The sequence below is a fragment of the Aotus nancymaae genome, unplaced genomic scaffold, assembly GCF_030222135.1.
Source record: "Aotus nancymaae isolate 86718 unplaced genomic scaffold, 86718_ANA_hifiasm-v0.15.2.pri h1tg000006l, whole genome shotgun sequence".
Lineage (NCBI taxonomy): Eukaryota > Metazoa > Chordata > Mammalia > Primates > Aotidae > Aotus > Aotus nancymaae.
In genome coordinates, this window is record NW_026988417.1 from 70,875,184 (window position 1) to 70,899,730 (window position 24,547).

The 24,547-nt window shown below is 40.0% G+C and overlaps 1 protein-coding gene across 1 annotated transcript in view; it reads left to right on the plus strand.

Annotated features, from left to right (window-relative positions):
* The first annotated feature begins 1,552 nt into the window (after positions 1-1,552).
* Positions 1,553-24,547, plus strand: part of MRPL1 (mitochondrial ribosomal protein L1) — a 102,394-nt gene continuing 79,399 nt past the window's right edge. Inside the window, exons 1-2 of the mRNA XM_012446971.2 lie at positions 1,553-1,633; positions 12,284-12,395. Coding sequence (XP_012302394.2) covers positions 1,603-1,633; positions 12,284-12,395 — 143 coding nt within the window. The 5' untranslated portion in view covers positions 1,553-1,602. The remainder of the gene's footprint in view (positions 1,634-12,283; positions 12,396-24,547) is intronic.

Sequence of the window (24,547 nt, forward strand, 5' to 3'; positions counted from 1 at the left end):
CCTTTCATCCAGTCCATCTTCCTGTGGGCAGCTTCACTGAAGCAAGTTAATTTTGCAGGCTTGCATTCTAATTGAGTCACTAATTCATGTATGCATATATTCATGTATTCAGCAAACATTTATTGAGAGCCTCCTATGGGCCCGGCACTGAAGTATGTGCTGAGGTTACAAAAATGAATAAGACAGTTTCTACCCATAAAAAGCTCAGACTGGTGGCAAGAACTGATATATTGTGGTGATGGTTGCACAACTCTTTGAGTATATTAAAAACTATTGAATTGTACAATTTAAATGGGTAGATTGTATGGTATGTAAATTATATCTCAAAACTGTTTAAAACAAACAAACAACAGCCTGAGGCGAAATCTTTAAAAAAGTTACCTAGGTGATGTGGGGTACATACAGATTCCAAGCTGAGAAGATAGAATTAACCACGTCATGGAGGTGAGAAACGTGTGTGTGTGTGTGTGTGTGTGTGTGTGTGTGTGTGTGTGTGTTGTGGGGGAGATAAGCTGTGAAGTGATAATATACATAATCAGATTTGTTTTAGATAAACCGCACTGACAGCTGTGACGTAATGGAAAGTACACTCTTTTTTTTTTTTTTCCTATCAGAATAACCTGTGCGTGGGTCTTGGAGCTGCCATATTTAAAACTAGAAATGTTTTATAAATGTCAAGTATTATTATTCAATTGATCATAATGGCAAGTCTACTTGCTTGCCAGCAAGGGGTAAATGTAGAGATTAATGTAAGATTTTATGTTAAGCCACAGCTGATCTTGTGCTGAGAGAAAGTTTGACAATTAACAAAGTTTGTCAATGAGTTGGACACCTCCCTCGGGTAGTGGCGAAACGCCTGGAGAATGTTTAAAGAAGTCTTTCCAAGGCCGGAAATGTGACGAAGGAAGCTAGCGGGCTTCAGGGTTTCTGTTTTTCAAGATTTTGGGTAGTTGTACTCTCTTGGGTAGTTGGGTAGTAAGTACTCTCACAGCCTGTTAAAATTGTCGTTCTGGTCTCGGCGCGGTGGCTCACGCCTGTAACATCAGCACTTTGGGAGGCAGTTTGGCCAACATGGTTGAAACCCTGTCTGTACTAAAAATACAAAAATTAGCCGGGCGTGGTAGCGCGCGCCTGTAGTCCCAGCTACTCGGGAGGCTGAGAAAGAAGAATCGCTTGAACCCGGGAGCCGGAGGTTGCAATGAGCAGAGATCGCGCCACTGCACTCCAGCCTGGGCGACAGGGCAAGACTCCCTCTCAAAGAAAAAAAAAAAAATTGTCGCTCTGAGTACCCTTAAAGGACCAAAAAAGAAAAAGAGATAGAAGAAAGGATTACAATAATTAGGGCATCGCCAACAGGATCACATTTTCCCTAAGGTGGTTAACCAGCCATACCGGAACCACGAAACACCGGGTCCTGGCCACCACGGCGGACTAACAGAAACACCGCCACGCCGGCAGCAAAGCTCATTTTGGTCCCCGCCCAGTTCCTCTTGCTCCTTCTAACTCCTTCCCCCTTTGCTGATTCTAGAACGGAACCCTTTTTTAATTCGTCCCAGTAGAAACGTAGGACCAATTTCGTGAACGCAATCCGGAGTGGCCAACATGGCGGCGGCCGTAAGGTGCATGGGTAGAGGTAAGACAAGGGGTTGTCTTGCGGGGTAAATGGCTCTGGCACCGAGTCTCTGGTTGCAGCAGAGTGCAATACGGATTCTGCTCTGGGTGCTGAAAATGCCCCCAGTGCTGTCTCTGGTCTCTAGGTTCTTCAAAGGGTGGGTCATTACTACTTAAAAGTGACCTTATGAAGGGTTTAACTCCATTCTGGAGCCGTCCGCCCTGAGGGAGAGGGTAGGAGCGGGACGTAAATCAAGCCCCCTGCAGCCGTTTACGGGGAAGGCAGGGACTGGGTTGTTGGGTGTGGCAAAGACTGGATGCTGGGGTGTGGGCTTCGGGCAGTGGAGTGTGGTAAGTGAGGAGTTCTGGTAAGGGAAAGATGATGTAATTGAATGGCTTATGTCTGTAAACCAATTTTCAAAGTGCTTTTTGGTGCATTCCGAATTCTATCGTTATAGGCGATTCCAGTTTTTAAACTTTCAGAGGTGCTCTAATTTGGATCAACGTTTATCATTTGAAGGCTGATTCTGTAGTACCTCTTGGTAGCGCCTTTTTTCATCTTAATAACTTCAATTTTTTAGCTACGATGAAAGCCCTTTTTTTGTGGAGTGCTTTTTGTTTTTCTTTTGTGTTTTTGAAGTCAAGTGATATATGTTGCTTAGGTAAGTCTTTAGGTAGAAGCAGCAGCCAGCATTACCCCAGTTTTACAGAGGAAAAAACTCATCTTATTAGATAATGTGGCCAAGTCATATAACTAGTAAGTGGCAGAGGAAGTACTGAAGCTTGCAATCCTAGGTCAGTGATGTATATATATTTAACATATTGCATCACGGTTTTTTTTTCTTTTTGAGTTTCTTTGCAGGAAAACTGTGGCAAGAGAGTTATTGCTCAAAAATTAGGGGCTACAAGAGATAACAACAGACCCTGATACCTACTATGTGAGCAAACCAAAATGTATATTTCTAAAAGGAGATTGAAGGCATTATCTTCATGTATGACAGAAATTTGTATTAGACAAATCCAAAGAAACCAAAAATAATATTATAATTTTCTTTCTCTCTCTTTTTTTTTTCTTCCTGAGATGGAGTTTCGCTCTTGTTGCCCAGGCTGGAGTGCAATGGTGTGACCTCAGCTCACCGCAGCCTCCCCCTCCCAAGTTCAAGCGATTCTCCTGTCTCAGCCTCTCCAGTAGCTGGGATTACAGGCATGCATCACCATGCCCTGCTAATTTTGTATTTCTAGTAGAGACGGGTTTTCTCCATGTTAGTCAGGCTGGTCTTGAACTCCCAACCTCATGCGATCCTCCCGCTTCAGCCTCTCAAAGTGCTGGGATAACAGGTGTGAGCCTCCACGCCTGGCTGAATATTACAATTTTCTTGTCACATTTTCTTCTCTTGGCTTCTAGAATATCTCTCTGTTAAATTTCTTCCTATTTCATTTGTCATTTTTTCTCACATTACTTAGCTGGTTCCTCTTCCTCTCCCCAGTCTCTTTCCTTGGAGTGTTCTAGAGGCCAGCATGCTATCCTTCATTCTCATCTCTTCTGTATCTAAATTCTCTCCTTGGTGAGCTCATCCAAATTCTGTGGCTTTGATTATTTATTGTCTGTTTTAAAAAATTTTTTGTTTACTTATCAAGAGAAACTATTAGCTCACATATTCACGTTTCATAGTTCAAGAACATAGGTCAGTTACAAACTTCTAGGTAATTCAACCCAAAGATATTCTTTGTATTCCACAATCACTTTGTGCTCTGAAATATACCAGCCTTCCTCATCTCTTCAAAATCTTTCATAGAATCATCATTTCTGTAGAAGTCTACGTAGGCCTTCTTTCTTGGTTCAACCACAGCAAACATAGCTAAAACCCCCAGGGATACAATGAATGCTTCAACAATATGAAATTGCAAATGCTTTGGCAGAAGGCCACGAATCTGAGGTTTGTTTTTAAAGCACTGGAAGCCACGGTAGTTACTGTCCCTCAATACCAGTGTTCTTCCTGGCTATTGGAGAAATGGATGGTCGATTCCTGTCTATATATATATATTTTTTCTTTTGAGATGGAGTGTCTCTGTCACCCAGGCTGGAGTGGTACAGTGGCACGATCTTGGCTCACTGCAACCTCTGCCTCCCAAGTTCAAGTGATTCTTGTGCCTCAGCCTCCTGAGTAGCTGGGATTACAGGTGTGCACCGCCACGCCCAACTAATTTTTATATTTTTAGTAGAGGCAGGATTTCACCATGTTGGCCAAGCTGGTCTCAAACTCCTGACCTCAAGTGATCCACTTGCCTCTGCCTCCCAAAGTGCTGGTATTACAGGTGTGAGTCCCTGTGCCCAGCCGATTACTGTCTATATCTTAATGGTTATCAAATTTATATCTACAGTTGGGATCACTCTTCTGAACTTTAGATTCTTATACTCCTCTGAATATTCTACATCTCCACTTTGATAGTATTATCAGCACCTTGCAGTTGTTTAAGATCAAACTAATTGTCATAGCCTGCAGTCTTTATCTTATTTGAAGGCAATTCCATCCCTCATTTCTCCAGGCCAAAACCTCAGAATATCCTTGACTCTTTTTTTTTTTTTTTTTTTGAGACAGGATCTCACTGTGTTGGCCAAGTTGGAGTGTAGTGATCCAGTCGTGGCTCACTGTTGCCTTGACCTCTGGGGTCCACTATGACCTCTGGGGCCAAGTTGTTTTTGTTCTTTTTTTGGTAGAGATGAGATCTCACTATGTTGCCCGGGCTGCTCTTGGAGCTCCTGGGCTCAGGTACTCCTCCCATCTCAGTCTCTGAAGTGCTGGCATTACAGGCTTTGAGCCACCACACCTGGCTGACTCCTTTTGTATCTCACACTTCACATTAAATAGTTGGCAAATCCTGTTGGCTCTATCCTCAAATAAATCCAGACTCTGACTTCTCACACTCCACTGCACCTACCTTGTTCCAACCTGCTACCATCTCTCACTTGGATTTCTCTACAGTCTGCTACTCTCAATAAGCAGTGAAATTGGTCCTGTAAGGACAGTCATGTTACTCCTGTGCTCAGATCTCTCCGTTTCTAAATCCAAAGCCCTTAGAATGGCCTCCAGTTGTGCTGTTCATTTTGTTATCCACTATTGGGCACTTCAAATGTGACTAATCTGAACTGTGTTTGTCAGATACACGTTAGATTTTGAGGGCTTAGCATAAAGAAAAAACAAACAAACAAACAAAAAATAACACCATGTAAAATACCTTAGTAATTTTTTTTTTCCTAGAGGGAGTCTTGCTCTGTCACCCAGACTGAAGTGCAGTGGTGCTATCTCAGCTCACGGTAACCTCTGCCTTCCAGGTTCAAGCAATTCTCTAGCTTCAGCTTCCTGAGGAGCTGGGATTATAGGCGCACGCCACTGTGCCTGGCTGATTTCTGTGTTTTCAGTAGAGATGGGGTTTTGTCATGTTGGCCAGGCTGGTCTTGAACTCCTGACCTCAGGTGATCCACTTACCTTGGCCTCCCGAAGTGCTGGGATTACAGGTGTGAGCCACCATGCCCGGTCCAATTTTTTTTACATTGATAATGAAATAATACTTTGGGGTGTTAGTGATAATAAAATATTAACTTCACTGTTTCTTTTTACATTATATATTGTAGTTAGTAGAACATTTAAAATTGTGCATGTGGCTTACATTAGTCTCCTGTTGAGTAGCACTGGTGTACAAGTCTTTCACATCACCTTGTGCTTGCCTTCTCCCACCCCCACCTCACCCAGCTGACCTCTCTGACCTCTTCTCCAACTATCCTTCCTCACACTCACTCTGCTCTAAGCAACTGGCCTTCTAGTATCTTAAACACATTAAGAACACTCTTGCCTTAGGATCTTTGGCCTAGTACACTTTTCTCGGTATTTGCATGGCTAACTTTCCCATTTCTTTCGAATCTTTGCTCAGATATCACCCTTTTAATGAGGCTTGTCTTAACCACTTTATTTAAAATTGCAAACCGGTTTCCCCCTGATGCAATCCCTTTTATCCTGCAGTGCCTCCATCCCCCAATTATTTTATGGGTATTGTCTTCCCCCTCTAGATAAAAGCTCTATGAGGATAAAGATTTTTATCTGTTTTATTCACTGATGTATCCTAAATGCTTCAAGCAATGCTAGCGCATGTTTCATTGGCATATTTGTTGAATGAATGAATGAATGAATGAATGAATAAATGAATTATCAGAAAAATGCCCTCCTTTCATGTATTGTAATGCGTAATATTTAATTTGAATCCAACTTTTGCTCTCATTTGTTCAAATTTCCTTCATTCAACAAATGTTTATTGAGTCTCCACTTGACAAACACTGTGCTAGGTGCTAGCTATGCAATGCTGAACAAGCTCTATACATTTCCTGCCCATGATGCTTACCATCTGTTGAGGAGCAGGCATTAATTAGATAATTCTTTCTTTTTTTTTTTTTTTTTAAGAGACAGGGTCTTACTGTGTTGCCCAGGCTGGTATTGAACTCCTGGGCTCAAATTATCCTCCCTGCTCAGCCTCCTGAAATGCTGGCATTACGTGTGTGAGTGATCCACCCGCCTTGGCTTCCCAAAGTGCTGGGATTACAGGCATGAGCAACTACACCCAGCCTTGGGTAGTTATTTCTTTTCTTTTCTTTCTTTTTTTTTTTTTTTTTGAGATGGAATCTCATTCTGTTGCCCAGGCCAGAGTGCAGTGGCATGATCTTGGCTCACTGCACCCTCTGCTTCCCAGGTTCAAGTGATTCTCCAGCCTCAACCTCCCGAGTAGTAGGGACTACAGGCACATGTCACCATGCCCAGCTAATTTGTGTGTGTGTGTTTCTTTGAGATGGAGTCTTGGCTCTGTTGCCTAGGCTGGAGTGCAGTGGCGCAATCTTGGCTCACTGTAACCTCTGTCTCTGGGGTTCCAGCAACTCTCCTGCCTTGGCCTTCTGAGCAGCTGGGATTATAGATGCATGCCACCACACCCGGCTAATGGTTTTTGTATTTTTAGTAGAGATGGGGTTTCACCGTGTTGGCCAGGCTGGTCTTGAACTCCTGACCTTGTAATCCACCCGTCGTGGCCTTCCAAAGTGCTGGGATTATAGGTGTAAGGCACTGTGTCTGGCCTAATTTTTGTGTTTTCAGTAGAGGTGGGGTTTCACCATGTTGGCCAGGCTGGTCTTGAACTCCTGACCTCAGATCCACCCGTCTGAGCCTCCCAAAGTGCTAGGATTACAGGCATCCACACCAGATCTAGATAAATATTTCTTTAGTTAAAATTGTCCTAAGTGCTGTGAAAGAAAAGTATAAGATACTATACAGATGAATATGAGAGTCCTAATCTATTCAAAGAAGACTGTTCTGAAGAACTAATGTTAAGTAGAGTCCCTGAAAGTTGACTGTATTACTATGAACTAGTGGAGTGGAAAGCGAAAAAAGAAAATGTCACAGTTGGAAGATTATGAAAATTTTTAGATGGTAAAGAACAGGGTGTTTTCAAGTGACTGAAAGAAGGTGAGTGTATTTGAAGCATGGTGAACATGAGGGAGCATGGTGCTAGAAAATGCTCACTAGATAGTTTAGTAGTAGCTCATGGAGCACCTTGGTAAAAATTTCCTTTGTTCAGAGAGCCAAGTGCAACCATGTGTTTTAAGGACATGATGAGATTTTCATTTTGAAATGATCCCTCTACTAGGTGAAAGAGAAATGAGAGGGCCAAGTGTAGAAGAAAGAACAGTTTAGAGGCTGTTGCAATAATCCAGATGGTAGGTGATGGTGACCTGAACTGTGATGGTTGTGGCAGGAAGGCAAGAATAGATGGATAAGATCCCCTAAGGAGAGTGAGGGTTAGAGTTAGATGAGAAGTCAGTTTAGGACTGACCTCAAGGGACCTCTAACCTTTCACTATCTTAAAAGAGAATAAGAAAGGAGATGGAGTTGTTTCTATCTCATTGCCAAGCGGTGGGAGAGACTTTTGAGAATGAGCACAGGATCATGGACACTCAGTAGTTCAGGAAGTTCTGAGGGCTGTTTTCTCTGAAGTAGCAAGTGAGGTTATATGCTAAGAGTGAGGGGAAAAGTGTATATTAATAAAGGCGATAAAATAATACAGCTGGACAAATTGACTACAAAAGGATTGAAAATACGGATATCATGATCTAACAGTGCTATTTAAAACGTGGTATTTGGTTTGTTTTGGTCTGTAGCAGTTTGGTTTCTGTTGAAAATTGTAATTTCTTGTTGTCTTGTCTGTCATTACTGATAGTAATGTTTTTGTTTGTTTGCTTGTTTTTTGTTGTTTGTTTTGTTTTTTTGAGACAGGGTTTCTGTCACCCAGGCTTGAGTGGAGTAGTGAGATCAGAGCTCACTGCAGCCTCAGCCTTCCTGGCTCAAGCGATCCCGCCACCTCAAGCAATCTTCCCACCTCAGCTTCCTGAGTAGCTGGGGCTATAGCTGTGCACCACCACACCTGGCTAATTTTTTAATTTTTTGTAGAGACGGGGTCCCACTCTATTGCTCAGGCTGGGCTTAAGCTCCTGGGCTCCAGGGTTCCTCCTGCCTCAGTCTCCCAAAGTGCTGGGATTCCAGGCATGAGCCACCATGACTGGCCTTGATTTTTTAAAATAGCAGATTGCAGTTGATGTGTTCAAGAGATTTTTTTGTTTTTTTCCCCAAGATAATTATTATTTTGGAACTTCCAAGGTTGTTAGGTTCTTGTTTAGTATAACTAGAATCGTTTGGAAGTGTTTGCCAAACTTTGAATGGGTAATTTCCTTTTCCTTCATTTACCATATGTGATTTTTCAAGATAACTGGCTTCTTTAAAAATGTGGAGCATCTTCTTCTAGACTGTTGCACAACAGCATAGCCCACTAAATTTGAGATTCTCGAGGACAGGAACTGGACCTGTTAGTCTGCTTCAATTTTTCTTCTTGGCCATTGTAGCCTTTTGTGGCTTTTCTGCTGCAAAGAGTTCTCAATGTTAAGTAGGTCTCTTACACTGCCTCAGCTGTCACTCCTATATATATGTTTACAGAATTCACAGTTTTGGTGATTATCTTGTATTTCAGCTTGGAAGATTAGAGATGAAATTGAATTGTTAAGCATGTAGCTTTAATGACATTTGAGCTGATATTAAAAGGAGTAGGCTGGGCATGGTGGCTCATGCCTATAATCCCAACACTTTGGGAGGCCAAAGCTGGAGGAACCCTTGAGCCCAGGAGTTTGGGCAATATGGTGGGACCCAGTCTCTGCAAAAAACTCAAAAATTAGCTTGGCTTGTGATGCACACCTATAGTCCTGGCTACCTAGGAGGCTGAGACAGGAAGATTGTGTGAGCCGTGGAGGTCAAGGCTGCAGTGAGTTGTGATCGTGCATCTGCACTCCAGCCTGTGGTGAAGCAGCAATACCCTCTCTCAAAAAAGGGGAAAAGAAACAAAAACAAAGACAAGGAGCAGGCCATGGAAAGATTTGGAGATGGTGCATCCTAGACAAATGTAGCATTAAATGCAAATGCCCTGCGGCAGAAATTATTATACCTCGATAGGTTTAAGGATAAGCAGAAGGGCTCACAGTGAGCAAGTAGGAGAGTACTATTACGTGGTAGGCAGGGGCCAGCTCACATAGAGCCTTTGGACCATAGTAAGGATTCTGTAATTATTCTGCATACACAGTGTTGTACACTTGGAAAGTTATCTTACCAAAATGAATTCACTTGATACATAGACCAAGTCTTACAATTTCTATACCTTGAGTTGTTGTAAGATTTTGTCTAATGAACTGAATTTTAAGCCAATGGAATAGTCATTTTACATGAAAATCTAGTTGCAGAGTATTCATTTTAAATATTGAGTTCAAGCCAGTTCAATAGAAAAGAAAATATAGAGGGCCAAACAGATGAAAACATACTCAGCCTAACTCATTAGAAAAATGCAAATTATACAACTCTTTCATCTGTTAGGTTGGCAAAAAACAAAACATATGGTAACATATTAATACTATGTTGCTGGGTGCGGTGGCTCACACCTGTAGTCCCAGTACCTTGGGACGCTGAGGCAGGCAGATCACTTGAGGTCAGAGTTTGAGACAAGCCTGGCTAACATGGTGAAACCTTGTCTCTACGAAAAATATAAAAAATTCGCCGGATATGGTGGCATGTACCTGTAATCCCAGCTACTTGGGAAGCTGAGGCAGGAGAATCGCTTGAACATGGGAGGCAGAGGATGCGGTGAGCTGAGATTGTGCTACTGCACTCCAGCATAGGTGACAGAGCAAGACTCAGTCTCAAAAAAGGCATGACTGCTTGGAAACAAGTGATCTTTTCATTGCTGGTGGGAAATGTATGTAATGCTGTTACTATAGGATCAGTATTTATCAAAATTACAAATGTTTATATTCTTTGTCAGCAAATTCGCTTCTAGAATTTTTTTTTTTTTCCTCAACCTCCGACTCCTCCGTTCAAGCGATTCTCTTGCCTCAGCCTCCTGAGTAGCTGGGATTACAGGCAATTGCCACCATGCCTGGCTAATTTTTTTGTATTTTTAGTAGAGACAAGGTTTCGCCATGTTGGCCAGGCTGGTCTCGTACTCCTGACCTCAGGTGATCCACCTGCCCTGGCCTCCCAAAGTGTTGGGATTACAGGTGTGAGCCACTGCACCTGGCCTAGAAATTCTAGAAATATACTTGTGCAAAATGATGTTTGTATAATGTTACTCACATTGCACTGATGATAATAGTAAAATATTACATGTTGGTCACCGATTAAGTAAATTATAATATAGCCACATGGTGGAGTACTTTGCTTTTTTTTGAGGCAGGTTTTCACTGTCCTTTAGGCTGGAGTGCAGTGGGGCAACCACAGCTCAGCTCACTGTAGCCTCAACCACCTGGGCTTAGGTGATCCTCTCACCTCCACCTCCTGAATAGCTGGAACTACAGATGTGTGTCTCCATGCCTGGCTAATTTTTTGTATCTTTTTTGTAGAGACAGGGTTTTACCACGTTCCCCAGGCTGGTCTCAAATTCCTGGACTCAAGCAATTTGCCTACCTTGACCTCCCAAAGTGCTGGGATTCCAGGCATGAACCACCACACCTGGCAATAAAATCTTTATAAATGATATGAAATGGTCTCTCACATATATGCATGTGTACACACCTTTATGAAAGGCACACATAAAATCTCTTCTACATCTCATATATATATATGTGTGTATATTTGTGAAAATAGGCTCTAATACCTTTAGGTGAAAAAACAAGATGGAGTAGTGAGTAGAGTATGCTACCATTTTTATAAAAAAGGAGAGAAATACATTGGTACCCATATTTTTTTTTTTGAGGTGGAGTCTTGCTCTGTTACTCAGGCTGGAGTGCAGTGGTGCGATCTCGGATCTTGGCTCATTGCAACCTCTGCCTCCCAGGCTCAAGCGATTCTCCTACCTCAGCCTCCTGAGTAGCTGGGACTACAGGTGCGTGCCACCATGCTCAGCTAATTTTTTGTGTTTTTAGTAGAGATGGAATTTCACGGTGTTAGCCAGCATGGTCTTGATCTCTTGACCTCATGATCCACTCACCTTGGCCTCCCAAGGTGCTGGGATTACAGGAGTGAGCCACTGCACCCGGCTTGGTACCCATATGTTTATATACATATATAATGTTTCTAGAAAGATGCATAAGGTATTGGTAGCATGGCAGGAAAGTTGGGGTCCAGGAGTAGGCAGAAGACTTTACTTTTGTAACCTTTAAATAAAAACACATTTCTAATATTTATACATGCAAAAGAATATATGTAAGATACAAAGAATAAGAATAGCTTGAAATTCTAAATACTCGCTATTAAGCTTAAAAAAATAGAACATTAACAATACCTTTGAAGACTTGTGTACCTTTTTCTTATTTCTGGCAGCTCAAGTGCCCGACTTTGTTTTATCTTCAGAAGTACTTGGGCAACTCTGTTAATGTCTCATCTATTTAAAAAACAAATAAAATGTAAATTATTATTATTTATTATTATTATTTTTTGAGACGGAGTCTCACTCTGTCTTCCAGGCTGGAGTGCAGTGGCTGACCTCGGCTCACTGCCACCCAGGTGGTGGCGATTCTCCTGCCTCAGCATCCCGAGTAGCTGGTATTACAGGTGCCTGCCACCACAGGGGGTTTCACCATCTTGGCCAGGCTGGTCTTGAGCTCCTGACCTCATGATCTACTCGCCTCGGCCTCCCAAAGTGCTGGAATTACAGGTGTGAGCCACCGTGCCTGGCCATAAAATGTAAATTATTTAAAAAATTTCAGGGTATGTATACATATTCCCTAGTAGTAGAACTAACATACTCTGATGAATATGAAATAGATTAAGTTAAAAATAAATGAAAACCCCAGAACATTGAGAGGCTGAGGAGAGGGGCTCAGTTGAGCCCAGAAGTTCAAGGTTATAGTAAGCTATGTTTATGCCACTGCACTCCAGCCTGGGCAACAGAGTGAAACCCTGTCTGTATGTAAAATATTAGATGTATTTACCTGCTTTTAGTTTCAAGAACTATGGTTTCTGTTATTAGACTTTTAAAAGAAGGATTAAGAATCACAAAATATTGAATGTTTTTGTTTTGAAAATACTGATTTTTAAAATTAAAAAACTATGAATATAATGATTGTTTAATGTTAATATTGTACATGTTTTTTCCTTTCAAGCACTGATACATCATCAAAGACATAGCCTTTTCAAGATGGTTTATCAGACATCACTTTGTCCTTGTTCTGTAAATGTTCAGGTGCCCAACAGACATTTTGCTGCTGCTACAAAGTAAGTATTCTTTTAGTTATTATTTCATTTGCTATCATTTAATTTTTTTTTTTTTTTAAAAAGCATGTTTAGTTCCATAAAGATTTACAAGGTCATATAGTTGTAAGTTTATTGTTTCTGCTTCATCGACCTTATAGTTCTGAAGGAAAGATAAGATATATTATAATAATACTTAACATATATTAAACACTGATGTTTAATTTTAATAACTAACTTATTCCCAACAGCAACCTAATGAGGAAACGATTGTTATTATGCATATTTTATAGAGAAGAAAATCGAGGCACTGGTAGGTTATATAACTAGCCCAAAGTCAGAGAGCTACTAAATATTAGAGCTAGGATTTGAATCCATAGAGTTTATTCCAGAACCAAAGCTTTTTCTAGTATGCTATCACTGCCTTTTTAGAACAGAACTTACTGTTGCAATTAATGAGTTTTAATTAAGGTGTTCTCTCTGTGTATGTATTTCTTTCTGTTCTTTAAATTACATTTTTTTCCTTTTAGGTGCTTTTTTTTTTTTTTGAGATGAAGTCTTGTTCTGTTGCCCAGGCTGGAATGGAGTGCAGTGGTACGATCTCGGCTCACTGCAACCTCTGCCTCCCAAGTTCAAGCGATTCTCCTGTCTCAGCCTCCCAAGTAGCTCAGATTACAGGCTGTAATTTATACTAACCATGAAGAGTGTGATAGTTCTGAAATCAGACAATTTAGGCTGAAATTTTTTCGCCAACACATTATAATTGTGTAACTTCAAACATATTACTTAGTATCTGGGCTTCCATTCCTTCATCTGTAAAACACTTACAATAATGTCTATACTTCACAGACTGTTGTGAAATTTAAATGAACTAATATATGATGTGTGCTTTGTATAGTACCTAGCACAAAGGAAGCATTCTGTAAATTTTAACTATGATTATCCTAGAGCTTTTTGGCAAGAAACCAGTTCCTGCTCTTGGAAATACAAAGTTGAGAGAACAAATTTCATTCCTTTACATTTCTACATGTTCAAACTTTACATAAAATAATATAAATTTATTTTATTTTATATTCTTTTCTCTTCTGCTATGCTATGCTATGCTGTGCTCCTCTTGGGTTCAAGCCTGGGATTACAGGCTGTAATCTCAGCACTTTGGGAGACTCAAGTGGGTGGATCACCTGAGGTCAGGAGTGTGAGACCAGCCTGGCCAGTATGGTGAAACCCTATCTCTACTAAAAATACAAAAAAAAAAACTAGCCAGGCGTGGTGGTGCGTGTCCATAATCCCTTTTAGGTGCTTTTTATACATCATGTGTTAGAGGATTATCTGTACTATGATTACATAGTAAGATTTCAGATTTGCACCATATATAAGGGTATAACTTTATATTATTTTGGCTGGGCATGGTGGCTCATGCCTATAATCCAAGCATTTTGGAAGGAGGCTAAGGCAGGCATATCACTTGAGATCAGGAGTTCGAGACCAGCCTAGCTAACACGCTGAAATCCTGTCTCTACAAAAAATACAAAATTAGCTAGCATTGTGGTGTGTGCCTGTAATCCCTGCTACTTGAGAGGCTGAGGTAGGAGAATCACTTGAACCTGGGAGGCAGAGGTTGCAGTGATCCGAGATCGTGCCACTGCACTCCAGCCTGGGCAACAGAGGAGACTGTGTACCAAAAATAAAATAAATTTATTTTGTGTAGAGTTTGAACATGTAGAAATGTAAAGGAATAAAATTTGTTCTCTCAACTTTGTATTTCCAAGAGCAGGAACTGGTTTCTTGCTAAAAAGCTCTAGAATAATAATAGTTAAAATTTACAGAATGCTACCTTTGTGCTAGGCAGTATACAAAGCACACATCATATATTAGTTCATTTAAATTTCACAACACTCTGACATATGGATACTATTGTAAGTGTTTTACAGATGAAGGAATGAAAGGTAACTTTGAATATGTTCAAAGTTACACAACTAGAATGTGTTGGAAAAAGGATTTCAGCCTAAATTGTCTGACTTCAGAACTATCACACTCTTCATGGTTAGTATATAATAATAGAATGATTGGCTTTGGAGGATAGGATCTGTAAAGCGGATTTCCATCTACAAAAATCTTACTTTATGATGAAATTTGCTAGAATACAGTCCTTAGGTTATGTGATACCCAAAACGAAAACTAAAGAGTTGAAAGTTTTTACTGACTGTAAATTTTTTCTTAATATATTCTTATTTTTGTAAACTTAATTGAATATCAGGCAACTGTGTGTCAGTTGCCTCTTTTTTTTTGTTTTGTTTTTTTTGAGATGTAGTCTTGCCCTGTCACCCAGGCTGGAGTGCAATGGGACCATCTTGGCTCACTGCAACCTTTGCCTCCTGTGTTCATGAGATTCTCCGACCTCAGCCTCCCAAGTAGCTGGGATTACAGGCACACACCACCACACCAGGCTAACTTTTTGTATTTTTAGTTAAGATGGCATTTCACTATGTTGGCCAGACTGGTCTTGAACTCCTGACCTTGTGATCTGCCCGCCTCAGCTTCCCAAAGTGCTAGAATTACAGGCGTGAGTCACTACGCCTGGCCCAGTTGCCTCTTATTTAGCATACTTTCTTGAGTGTCTGCCATAGACCTAGCACTGCAAAATGTTGATGATATGAAGATGAACAGGGCACACATTCTGTTCCTCTGTCTTTGAGATTTTTCACAGTGAACTGATGGCAACATAAACAATTACTTTTTGTTTTAAATGAATTAATTAAAATGAGCTAGTTAACTCTGTGAGTAGATAAAAGATAATTCATGGTAAAAGATAAAAGATATTCATGGTAAGTATGGTATGTAGTGAAAAGTTGATCTTCTTCCCACTCGGTCCTTTTGCCATTCATTTGTAATGGTCTGTGCATATATAAGTACATGGATATATTATTTGTGTTTTATCTACGTGGTAGTGTACTATACCTACTAATTTTGCATACTGCCTGCTTTTTAGTTAACAGTGTATCTTGGAAATAGTTTTATATAGGGCTGTCTAGTCATTTTAACTGCATTTTATTGTGTGAGATATAGTGCATGATTTATGTAACTATTATTGATGCACATTTTTCTTTCTAATCTTTTGCTATTATAAATGATCCTGCAGTGAATAATCATGCATATAGATCCTGTCAAATACAATGAATATGCTTGTAGTGTAAACTCTCGGGAAATAGAATTGTTGTCTCAAAGGATGTTTGCATTAATAATTTTGATAGGTAATACCAAATTGCCTTCATAGAAATCTTGCAAGTATTCTTACCAGCAAGTATTATTAGAATGCCTATTTTTTCATGTGTAGTATAGTCAAGTTTTTTCATCTTTGACAGTTTTATAGGTAATAAATAGCATCATTATATTTATATGGCTTTTATTATCAATGAGGTTGTATACCTCTTCATGTGTTTAGGAGCCATTTATATTTTCTTTATGTGAATTTTTTGTTCATGTCCTATTCTAATTTTTTGTTGTTATTGATTTATAGAAGTTCTCTGTATATTATTATATACAAATATGATATTCATATATTATGAATTAACACGTCTCTGATATAACTTCTGATTGATATGACTGCTTTAACTGTCATATTAGAGGATTGGATCAAGTGCTGTATGATCACAGATGAAATGTCAATTCTATCTGGGGAAGATTAGGGCAAGAAGTATATGAGCTGGGTATTGAAAGATAGAATTTTGCAGGTGGCTGGGCTTGTTGGCTTACGCTTGTAATCCCAGAACTTTGGGAGGCTGAGGCGGATGGACCACCTGAGGTCAGGAGTTCGAGACCAGCTTGGCCAACATGGTGAAACACTGTCTCTACTAAAAATACAAAAAAATTAGCTGGGCTTGGTGGCGCATGCCTGTAATCCCAGCTACTCAGGAGACTGAGGCATGAGCATCGCTTAAACCTGGGAGGCGGAGGTTGCAGTGAGTCAAGATCATGGTACTACACTCTAGCCTGAGCAGCAGAGTGAGACTCTTAAAAAAAAAAGAATTTTGCAGGAGAATTGGTTGAAAGGTATTTTGGTAGTGCAGAGACATGAAAGTGAATGATAGAGATACAAACATAGGCTGATTTACCTTGAATATAAGATGAATAGTGAGGTGGCAGAAATGTAACAAGAAAGGAGGCTTCCTTTGAGTGTCAATAGTGCCTGGATATTTTTTTGTTGTTAAGGTGCGGGAGTACTGCTTGTACCAGTTTACATCCCCACTTAGTAATGAGTGAGGAGTGCCAGTTTTCCACATGCCTAACAACCATGGATACTATCAATCTTTATTTGTGTTTCTTCACTGTATTTTTTTTTTGTTTTGAAATGGAGTCTCATTCTATTGCCCAGGCTGGAGTGCAGTGGTGTGATCTCGGCTCATTGCAACATCTGCCTTCGGGATTCAGGTGATTCTCCTGCCTCAGCCTCCCGAGTTGCTGGGATTACAGGCGTGCACCACCATGCCTTGTTAATTTTTGTAGTTTTAGCAGAGATGGGGTTTCACGATGTTGGCCAGGCTGGTCTTGAACTCCTGACCTCAAGTGATCTGCCTACCTTGGCCTCCCAAAGTTCTGGGATTACAGGTGTGAGCCACCATGCCCTTCATTGTATTTCTGGCTTATGCCTTTTGCCTGTTTTTCTATTGGGCTTTGTCTTTTCTTTCTGGTTTGTAAACAGTTGTTTGTTAGGGATACTAATTATTTCAAGAATGTTTTATCTTTAAATGTTGTTTTCGTTTATACCCTAGAAATGTTTCAACCCCAAGTTCTATTCCAGTATGGTTTTAAATGTGCTTTTCAAAAACCTAGAAAGCATAGCACAAGAAATATACCTACCATATTTCTTGTGCTATGCTTTCTAGGTTTTTGAAAAGCACATTTAAACACCATGAAAATTTATACACAGATGGTTTTTTTCATGTCTGACAGTGAGAGTTATTTAGTAGTTTGATGAGAATTAGAGTATTCATAATTTTAGTTGTAGTTTTTATTGTTTCATGTATTGATTTTATAATATACTAAAAAATGTTTTTTTCATGGCTGGATTTGTTTTTTATCAGTATCTGAATGGAGTAGAGGAGCATGTGCTAGCTTCTCTTGTCTGTTTCCTTCTGGCTCTCCCCTCTCCCCTGTGTATGTGCAAGCACATATCCTCTGTTTGCCAGTAGCAGATCCTGATTTTTAAAAAACCCATTGGATTGAGTCTGGTTTTGTTTCTCTCTTGACAATGGGTTTATTTTCTTGCTTATGTCAGATATCTGAATGCCATATCTCTTGTGTAGGGACTGACGTAAATAATATTTACGCCTGCAAACAGGTATGCCTCTTCATCTGTCAGAGCGTTGAGTCAGTCTGGTCAGGAGTTGAGCTAGGTTTTGGTTTTGTTGTTGCCATGGTTACCACCAGCTTCAAATTTCTGTAGTTATCTTATTCTTAGGGTGGGGGCTGGGTTGCTGGAGGGTTTTTCTCATCAGTGTTCCTGTTCCATGCTGAGTTTTCTGCCTTCCCTGTACAGCTGTGCCTCAGTGGCAGGGTTGGGTTGGTCACTCTTTTGCCACCTTTCCTAGCAGTAGACTTCCATTCCTGGTGCTGGGTGGTGGGAGGGAGTCTTTTTTATAAATCCAGCTCTAATTTTTTTTTTTTTTTTTTTTTTTTTGAGATGGTGTCTTGCTCTGTTACACAGGCTGGAATGCAGTGGTGCGATCTTGGCTCACTGCAACCTCTGCCTCCTGGGTTCAAGCAATTCTCCTGCCTCAGCCTCCCCAGTAGCTGGAATTACAGGCACTCGCCACTGCACCTGGCTAATTTTTGCATTTTTAGTAGAGACGGGGTTTTACCATCTTGGCCAGGCTGGTCTTGAACTCGTGATCCACCTGCCTCGGCCTCCCAAAGTGCTGGGATTACAGGCATAAGCCACTACGCCCAGCCTCAGCCCTAGTCTTAAGTAGGCCCAGTGCAGCTGGACCTTAGGGGTTGGGGTTTTCTCAGCATTTCTGTTCCTTCTCTTCATGGCACCACTTGTCTGTTGCATGTCTTATGGGGAAATTTCCTAGCCTTTCTCTCTAGCTTGATTGGGTACAGGATACTGGGCTTAGGACTAGTTCCTGCCCTGCTCCCAGAGGAAAGAAGTGTTGTAGGTTTGTATCTTCTTCCTCCCTTTTACCACCAGACACAGTGCGTGTTTACCTGTGCCTTTTCCTGTGTGCCTGCAACCCTCTGGGGGGGCCTTTTGGTCTTCTGCTTTGCTCCAGTCTTTTCTGGGAGCACCTGATGGGAGGTATGTGGAAAATGGTCTGTGAATTGAGTGTGAACTCCCCATGTGCCTGGGTCTCCCAGGAGGTTTATACTATCACACTGGCCCTAAAATTTTAGCTGATTATTTCATACCTGCGTGCCTTTCTCTCGTGCTCTACCACAAGGGAGACTGTGGTGGGAACTGGAGTGTGGGACTGACTCTCCTTGGATTTCAGGTTATTTGCATTCAGTCTTGCTCTGTCATGGGTTAAGTTGTGATTTTATCGAGCTCTTTCACATTGTTAATGGTCTTTGCAGCTTTTACATTTTAAGTGGAAACAGAACTTCTGCATTTAGTTTAAAAGGTAATGAGTAAACCAGCATTAGAGATGTTAATAAATTTATTTTTGTGATTACACTAAGAAATAAGAATTCCAAATATTTCCATTCCATGAATATGCCCTAGGTATTTTCTCTTTAGTTCTGTTTAGTTCATTTTAGTTTGACAGAAATTGTATGAATTTCTCCCCACTAATTTCTTAATGTAAAGGATTCTTCAGCCTTGGAAGGGCTTGGATTGGTCTCTTGGGGGTTACAGATTTCCAAAGGCCTTGAAGTGAACTTTATTATAGCACTGATTTTTAAAAACCATATTTTATTGGGTATGACCATGAAATTAATGTTTTTGGAGTTAGGAGACAGATGAGGCAGGGAAAAAGTTATTGCTTGAGTGCAATCTCTTGTTACTCATTTAATCTGTGTGGTTTTGTTACCCAGGTAACTGCAGCTAAGTTCTGTTCCCTTTGATTCAGACTGCCAGATGTTTGTTCTCTACCTTCCCAAAAACCTCTCTAGTATGATTTATTGTATTCTCTGAGAATCACCGTATTTAAGTGTTCCTGATAGAGCTTTACATAATTGCATGAGTAACAAGGTTTTTCTGAATGTGATTCTTATGAATAAAGATAGCCATTTTTTGGAAGGCCATGGAAAGCAGGCTGCAGGTCTGTTAGATTAGTTATTATTGAAGGAATTTGTTAAATTGAATTTCTTTTTTTAAGAATGCATTTTCCTGAGTGTCCTATTTGATCAGTGTTACAATGTTTTTATACTTTTTTTGTGTTTACACATATTTTCATTCAACGGCTTTAAATATTTTATGAAACAAGGTCCAAAGTATAAATAAATAAATTACAATATACCCAGCTCAGTCTCTTTATATGTCATACCTTCATCAGGTTTTGCAAATACTTACTAATTTAAGAAGTCATATTTCAGCCTTGGGGAATATCAGATTAATTGTACATTAAATGCATAGGTTCAACTATGATTGAAATTTAGTGGTGAATTCTGCATTTATGTAAAGTAAGTCTGGAGGCTACAGCTAGAACATTTTGTTTATTTTAAATAGGAGAATTTATTCCTAAAACAGGCTCTCCAGAATCCTTATTCTTTTGGCTTCTCTGCTGTTTTGCTAAATATAAAGTAAAAATGTGGTTTCTCCAGTTTGGAAGGTTTCAGGATTTTGTGGAGTATTTCCAAGGTAGCTATTGAGATGTGTTGTATCCATTTGCTAAGACTTGTCATCAGTCCAGAAGGACACCTGTGCCTCATTAAAAATGAGCATTATCATTATCTAATATTCTGTTGAATTGCTCACTAACTGGGAGAGTACTGTTATTAGTGGTGATAGTAAGGATTTATTGAGTGCTAAAAGTGAGAATAGAATTGTACGTTGAATTGGGTTTTGAGGTCTTTTTAAAAAAATTGTTTTATTGTCATCCATTTCTTTCACATCAATTTTATAGGACTTGATATTCATTTTCTGCCATAACAAATTACGACAAACTTTGAGGCTTAAAACTACACATAAGTTTTTCATTTCACAGGTTAGTAGGTGAGCAGTCCGACATGGATCTCATTGGGCTAAAATCAAGGTGTTGGCATTTTTTTTTTCTGGAGGCTCTAGGGGGTAATCCATTTCCTTGCAATCCCCAGCTTCAAGAGGCCACCCACATTCTTTACCTCATGGCCCTTATCTTTCATCCTTAAAGCTATGGCTGGTTGCTTGAATTTCTCCAGTGTCATTTTCCCATCTCTGTGATGCAGTTGGGAACGGGAAAAGACCCTCACTTTTTTTTTTTTTTATTGCTTTTTACGTTTTGGGGTCCATGTAAAGAACATGCAAGATTGTTGCATAGGTACACACATGGCAGTGTGATTTGCTGCCTTCCTCCCCATCACCTATATCTGGCATTTCTCCCCATGCTATCTCTTCCCAACTCCCCACCCCCTGCTGTCCCTCCTCTATTTCCCCCTGAACAGACCCCAGTGTGTGATGCTCCCCTCCCTGTGTCCATGTGTTCTCGTTGTTCAACACCCACCTATGAGTGAGAACATGTGGTGTTTGATTTTCTGTTCTTGTGTCAGTTTGCTGAGAATGATGGTTTCCAGGTTCATCCATGTCCCTACAAAGGACACGAACTCATCGTTTTTGATGGCTGCATAATATTCCATGGTGTATATGTGCCACATTTTCCCTGTCCAGTCTATCATCTGTGAGCATTTGGGTTGGTTCCAGGTCTTTGCTATTGTAAACTGTGCTGTAATGAACATTCGTGTGCCTGTGTCCTTATAGTAGAACGATTTATAATCCTTTGGATATATACCCAGTAATGGGATTGCTGGGTCACATAGGATTTCTATTTCTAGGTCCTTGAGGAATCACCACACTGTCTTCCACAATGGTTGAACTAATTTATACTCCCACCAACAGTGTAAAAGTGTTCCTATTTCTCCACATCCTCTCCAGCAACTGTTGTCTCCAGATTTTTTAATGATTGCCATTCTAACTGGCATGAGATGGTATCTCAATGTAGTTTTGATTTGCATTTCTCTAATGACCAGTGATGATGAGCATTTTTTCATATGTTTGTTGGCCTCATGTATGTCTTCTTTTGTAAAGTGTCTGTTCGTATCCTTCGCCCACTTTTGAATGGGCTTGTTTGTTTTTTTCTTGTAAATCTGTTTTAGTTCTTTGTAGATTCTGGATATCAGCCCTTTGTCAGATGGGTAGACTGCAAAAAATTTTTCTCATTCTCTTGGTTGCCGATTCACTCTAATGACTGTTTCTTTTGCTGTGCAGAAGCATGTGATTAGATTGGGCCCACATAGATAATCTAGGATAACTCTCCATCTCAAGATCTTTAACCTTATCTTGTTTGCAAGGTCTTTTTTTTTTTTGCCTTGTAAGGTAATATATTCACAAGATTTGGGAATTAGGATTTGGATCTCTTTGAGGGGTCATTATTCTGCCTACCACAGAACCCAAACCTCTTTCCAGAATACTATTAATGAATTTAAAACTTTTATGGTTAAAAGAGTATAGCCATGATTTGAATTAATGCTGAGAAAATTGTATCACCTCTAGTTTTGTCTTTTTTTCTTCAAAGTTTTATCTGCCATTACCTGTTGAATATATTTTCTTAGATATTTTGTAAGCACCTTGTTAACTTTTGCTATGTAACAAACTGCTCTACAGTTGTTTATCATTACCCACATATCTGAGTGTCAGCTGACATAGGCTGGGTTTGATGGATGTCTCTGATGACCTTGGCTGGACTTGTAGTGCATCTGTGAGTTTGCAGGTCGGCTGAGAATTGTCTAATGTATCCTGGGGCTCTGTGGAGGCAGTTCTGTTCTACATGTCTCTTATTCTCCTACCTTTGAGCTAGCCTAGGCATGTTCTTCTAATGAAAATGGCAGAAATGCAAACATGAAAGTAGAAACATTTGAAACTTCTTTTGGCCTAAGCATAAAGCAGGGAAACTGTCATCTTTGCTTTATTCTGTCAGCCAAAAGTCGTCACATGGCAAAATAAAGGGGCTGGGAAATATACTCCTCCTCTTTAGTGGGAGGGACCGCAGAGTCACTTAGCAAAGGACTCAAATGGAAAGGAGGTAAAGAATTGGGACCAATGGTACAATTGACCCCATACTCAGACTTTGTATCCCACAAACTGAACTAATATCTGTGACTACCTCCCTCACCAGAAACCTGTTTTGCCTTCTTTATTTCTGATCTTAGTTAATGATTCTATTCTATGCCTAGTCACCCAAGCCAGATACCTAGGAAGTATTTTGGAATCTTTGTTTTCTTTTTTTCCTATTTTCAGTATTTACTTTTTTTCTTTTTTTTAGACAGGGTCTCACTCTGTCACCTATCTGGAGTGCACTGGCATAATCATAGCTCACTGCAGTCTGTCTCAGACTCCTGAGCTCAGATGATCCTCCCAAATCAGCCTCCTGAGTAGCTGGGACTACAAGCATGTACCATCATGCCCGGCTAATTTTTTTGGTTTGGTAGAGGAAAAGTCTTGCTATATTGCCCAGGCTGGTCTTGAATTCCTGGCCTGACACAGCCCTCCTGCCTTGGCCTCCCAAAGTGCTGGAATTATAGGCATGAGCCCTCATGCCTGGCCCAGTATTTAGTTTGACAGTGTTTCTCTTATCTGTCATCTTTTCTAGTCTTATTACCATTGCCTCTCTGATTCAGGTTCTCATATCTCTGAGAAGAAAGGGAGGGAATAGACTTAATTCTTTCCAATCCTACTTTCTTCAGATCTGTCTCTTATATTGCAGCCAGAATACACTGCCTAAAATACAGATGTCACTCCTATATAATGACTTCTTATTGCCTTTAGAGGAAGTCCCCTATGATCTGTCTTTTCTAACCTCATCTTCCACTCTTGCCTGCCTTCTCTTTTACCGTTTTAGTTCAGAAGTCAGCAAACTTTAGCGAGTGAGCCAATCTTGTTTACTGACTGTATTTGCACTGCAGTGGCAGAGTTGAGTCATTGCAACAGATGGCTCACAAAGCTAAAACATTTACTCTCTGATCCTTTACAGAAAAAGTTTGCCAGCCCTACTCTCGTCATGTAGAACCTATAATGGCTCCCTGCTTATACCATTTTATTTTATGCCTCAGTGCTTTTTATTATGTTTTTTCTTTACCTGGCTAAACTCTATTATTTTTTAAATAAAAGCCTTATTAAGGTATAATTACATATCATACAATTCACTCGCTTAAAGTATACAGTTCATTGGTTTTTAGCATACTCACAATTGTTCAGCCATCACTGTAATCAGTTTTAGAACATTTTCATTGCCCTCTCAAAAAACCCCATGCCCATAAGCATTCACTCCCTGTTCCCCCAACCTCCTCTTCTAGCACTGAACAGCCACCAGATTGACTTTTCAGTCTCTATAGATTTGCCCATTCTTAATATTTGGTATAAATGGAATCATATGTGGTCTTTTGTGACTGGCTTCTTTCACTTAGCTTAATGTTTTTAGGGCTCATGCATGTTACAGCATGTATCAGTATTTCATTCTTTTATTAATTACCGATTACTATTTCATTGTGTGAACATACCACATTTTATGTATTCATTCATCAGTTGATAGACATTTGGGTTGTTTCTACTTTTTGGCTATTATGAATAATGTTGCTAATAATATTTGTGTACTAGTTTTTGTGTCATATGTTTTCACTTCTTTGGGGTGCTAACTCTTCTTTATCCATTAAGAATTCACTTTGGGGTCATTTCCCCCGTAAGTTTTCCCTAGCCTTCTAGGCTGGGTTAAGTGTCTTTTCTGTCAGGCTCTGATGATGCTCTCGTAATACCACATTATACTGAAATGATCTGTTAGTATGTCTCTCTCCTCTGCTCCTCTGTAAGATAATGTAGAGCAGCATCAGCACCATAATTCAACTTATTTGTGACTTCAGACATTAGAAAAGTTCACTTCATGTTTGTTGAATTAGAAAAACTGTAAAGCAGTTTATGCTTTTGAATTAAAAAAAATTCATTTTTTGTTTTTTTCTCTTATGTGCATTGGCTTTGTTTAAAAAAAAGTCTC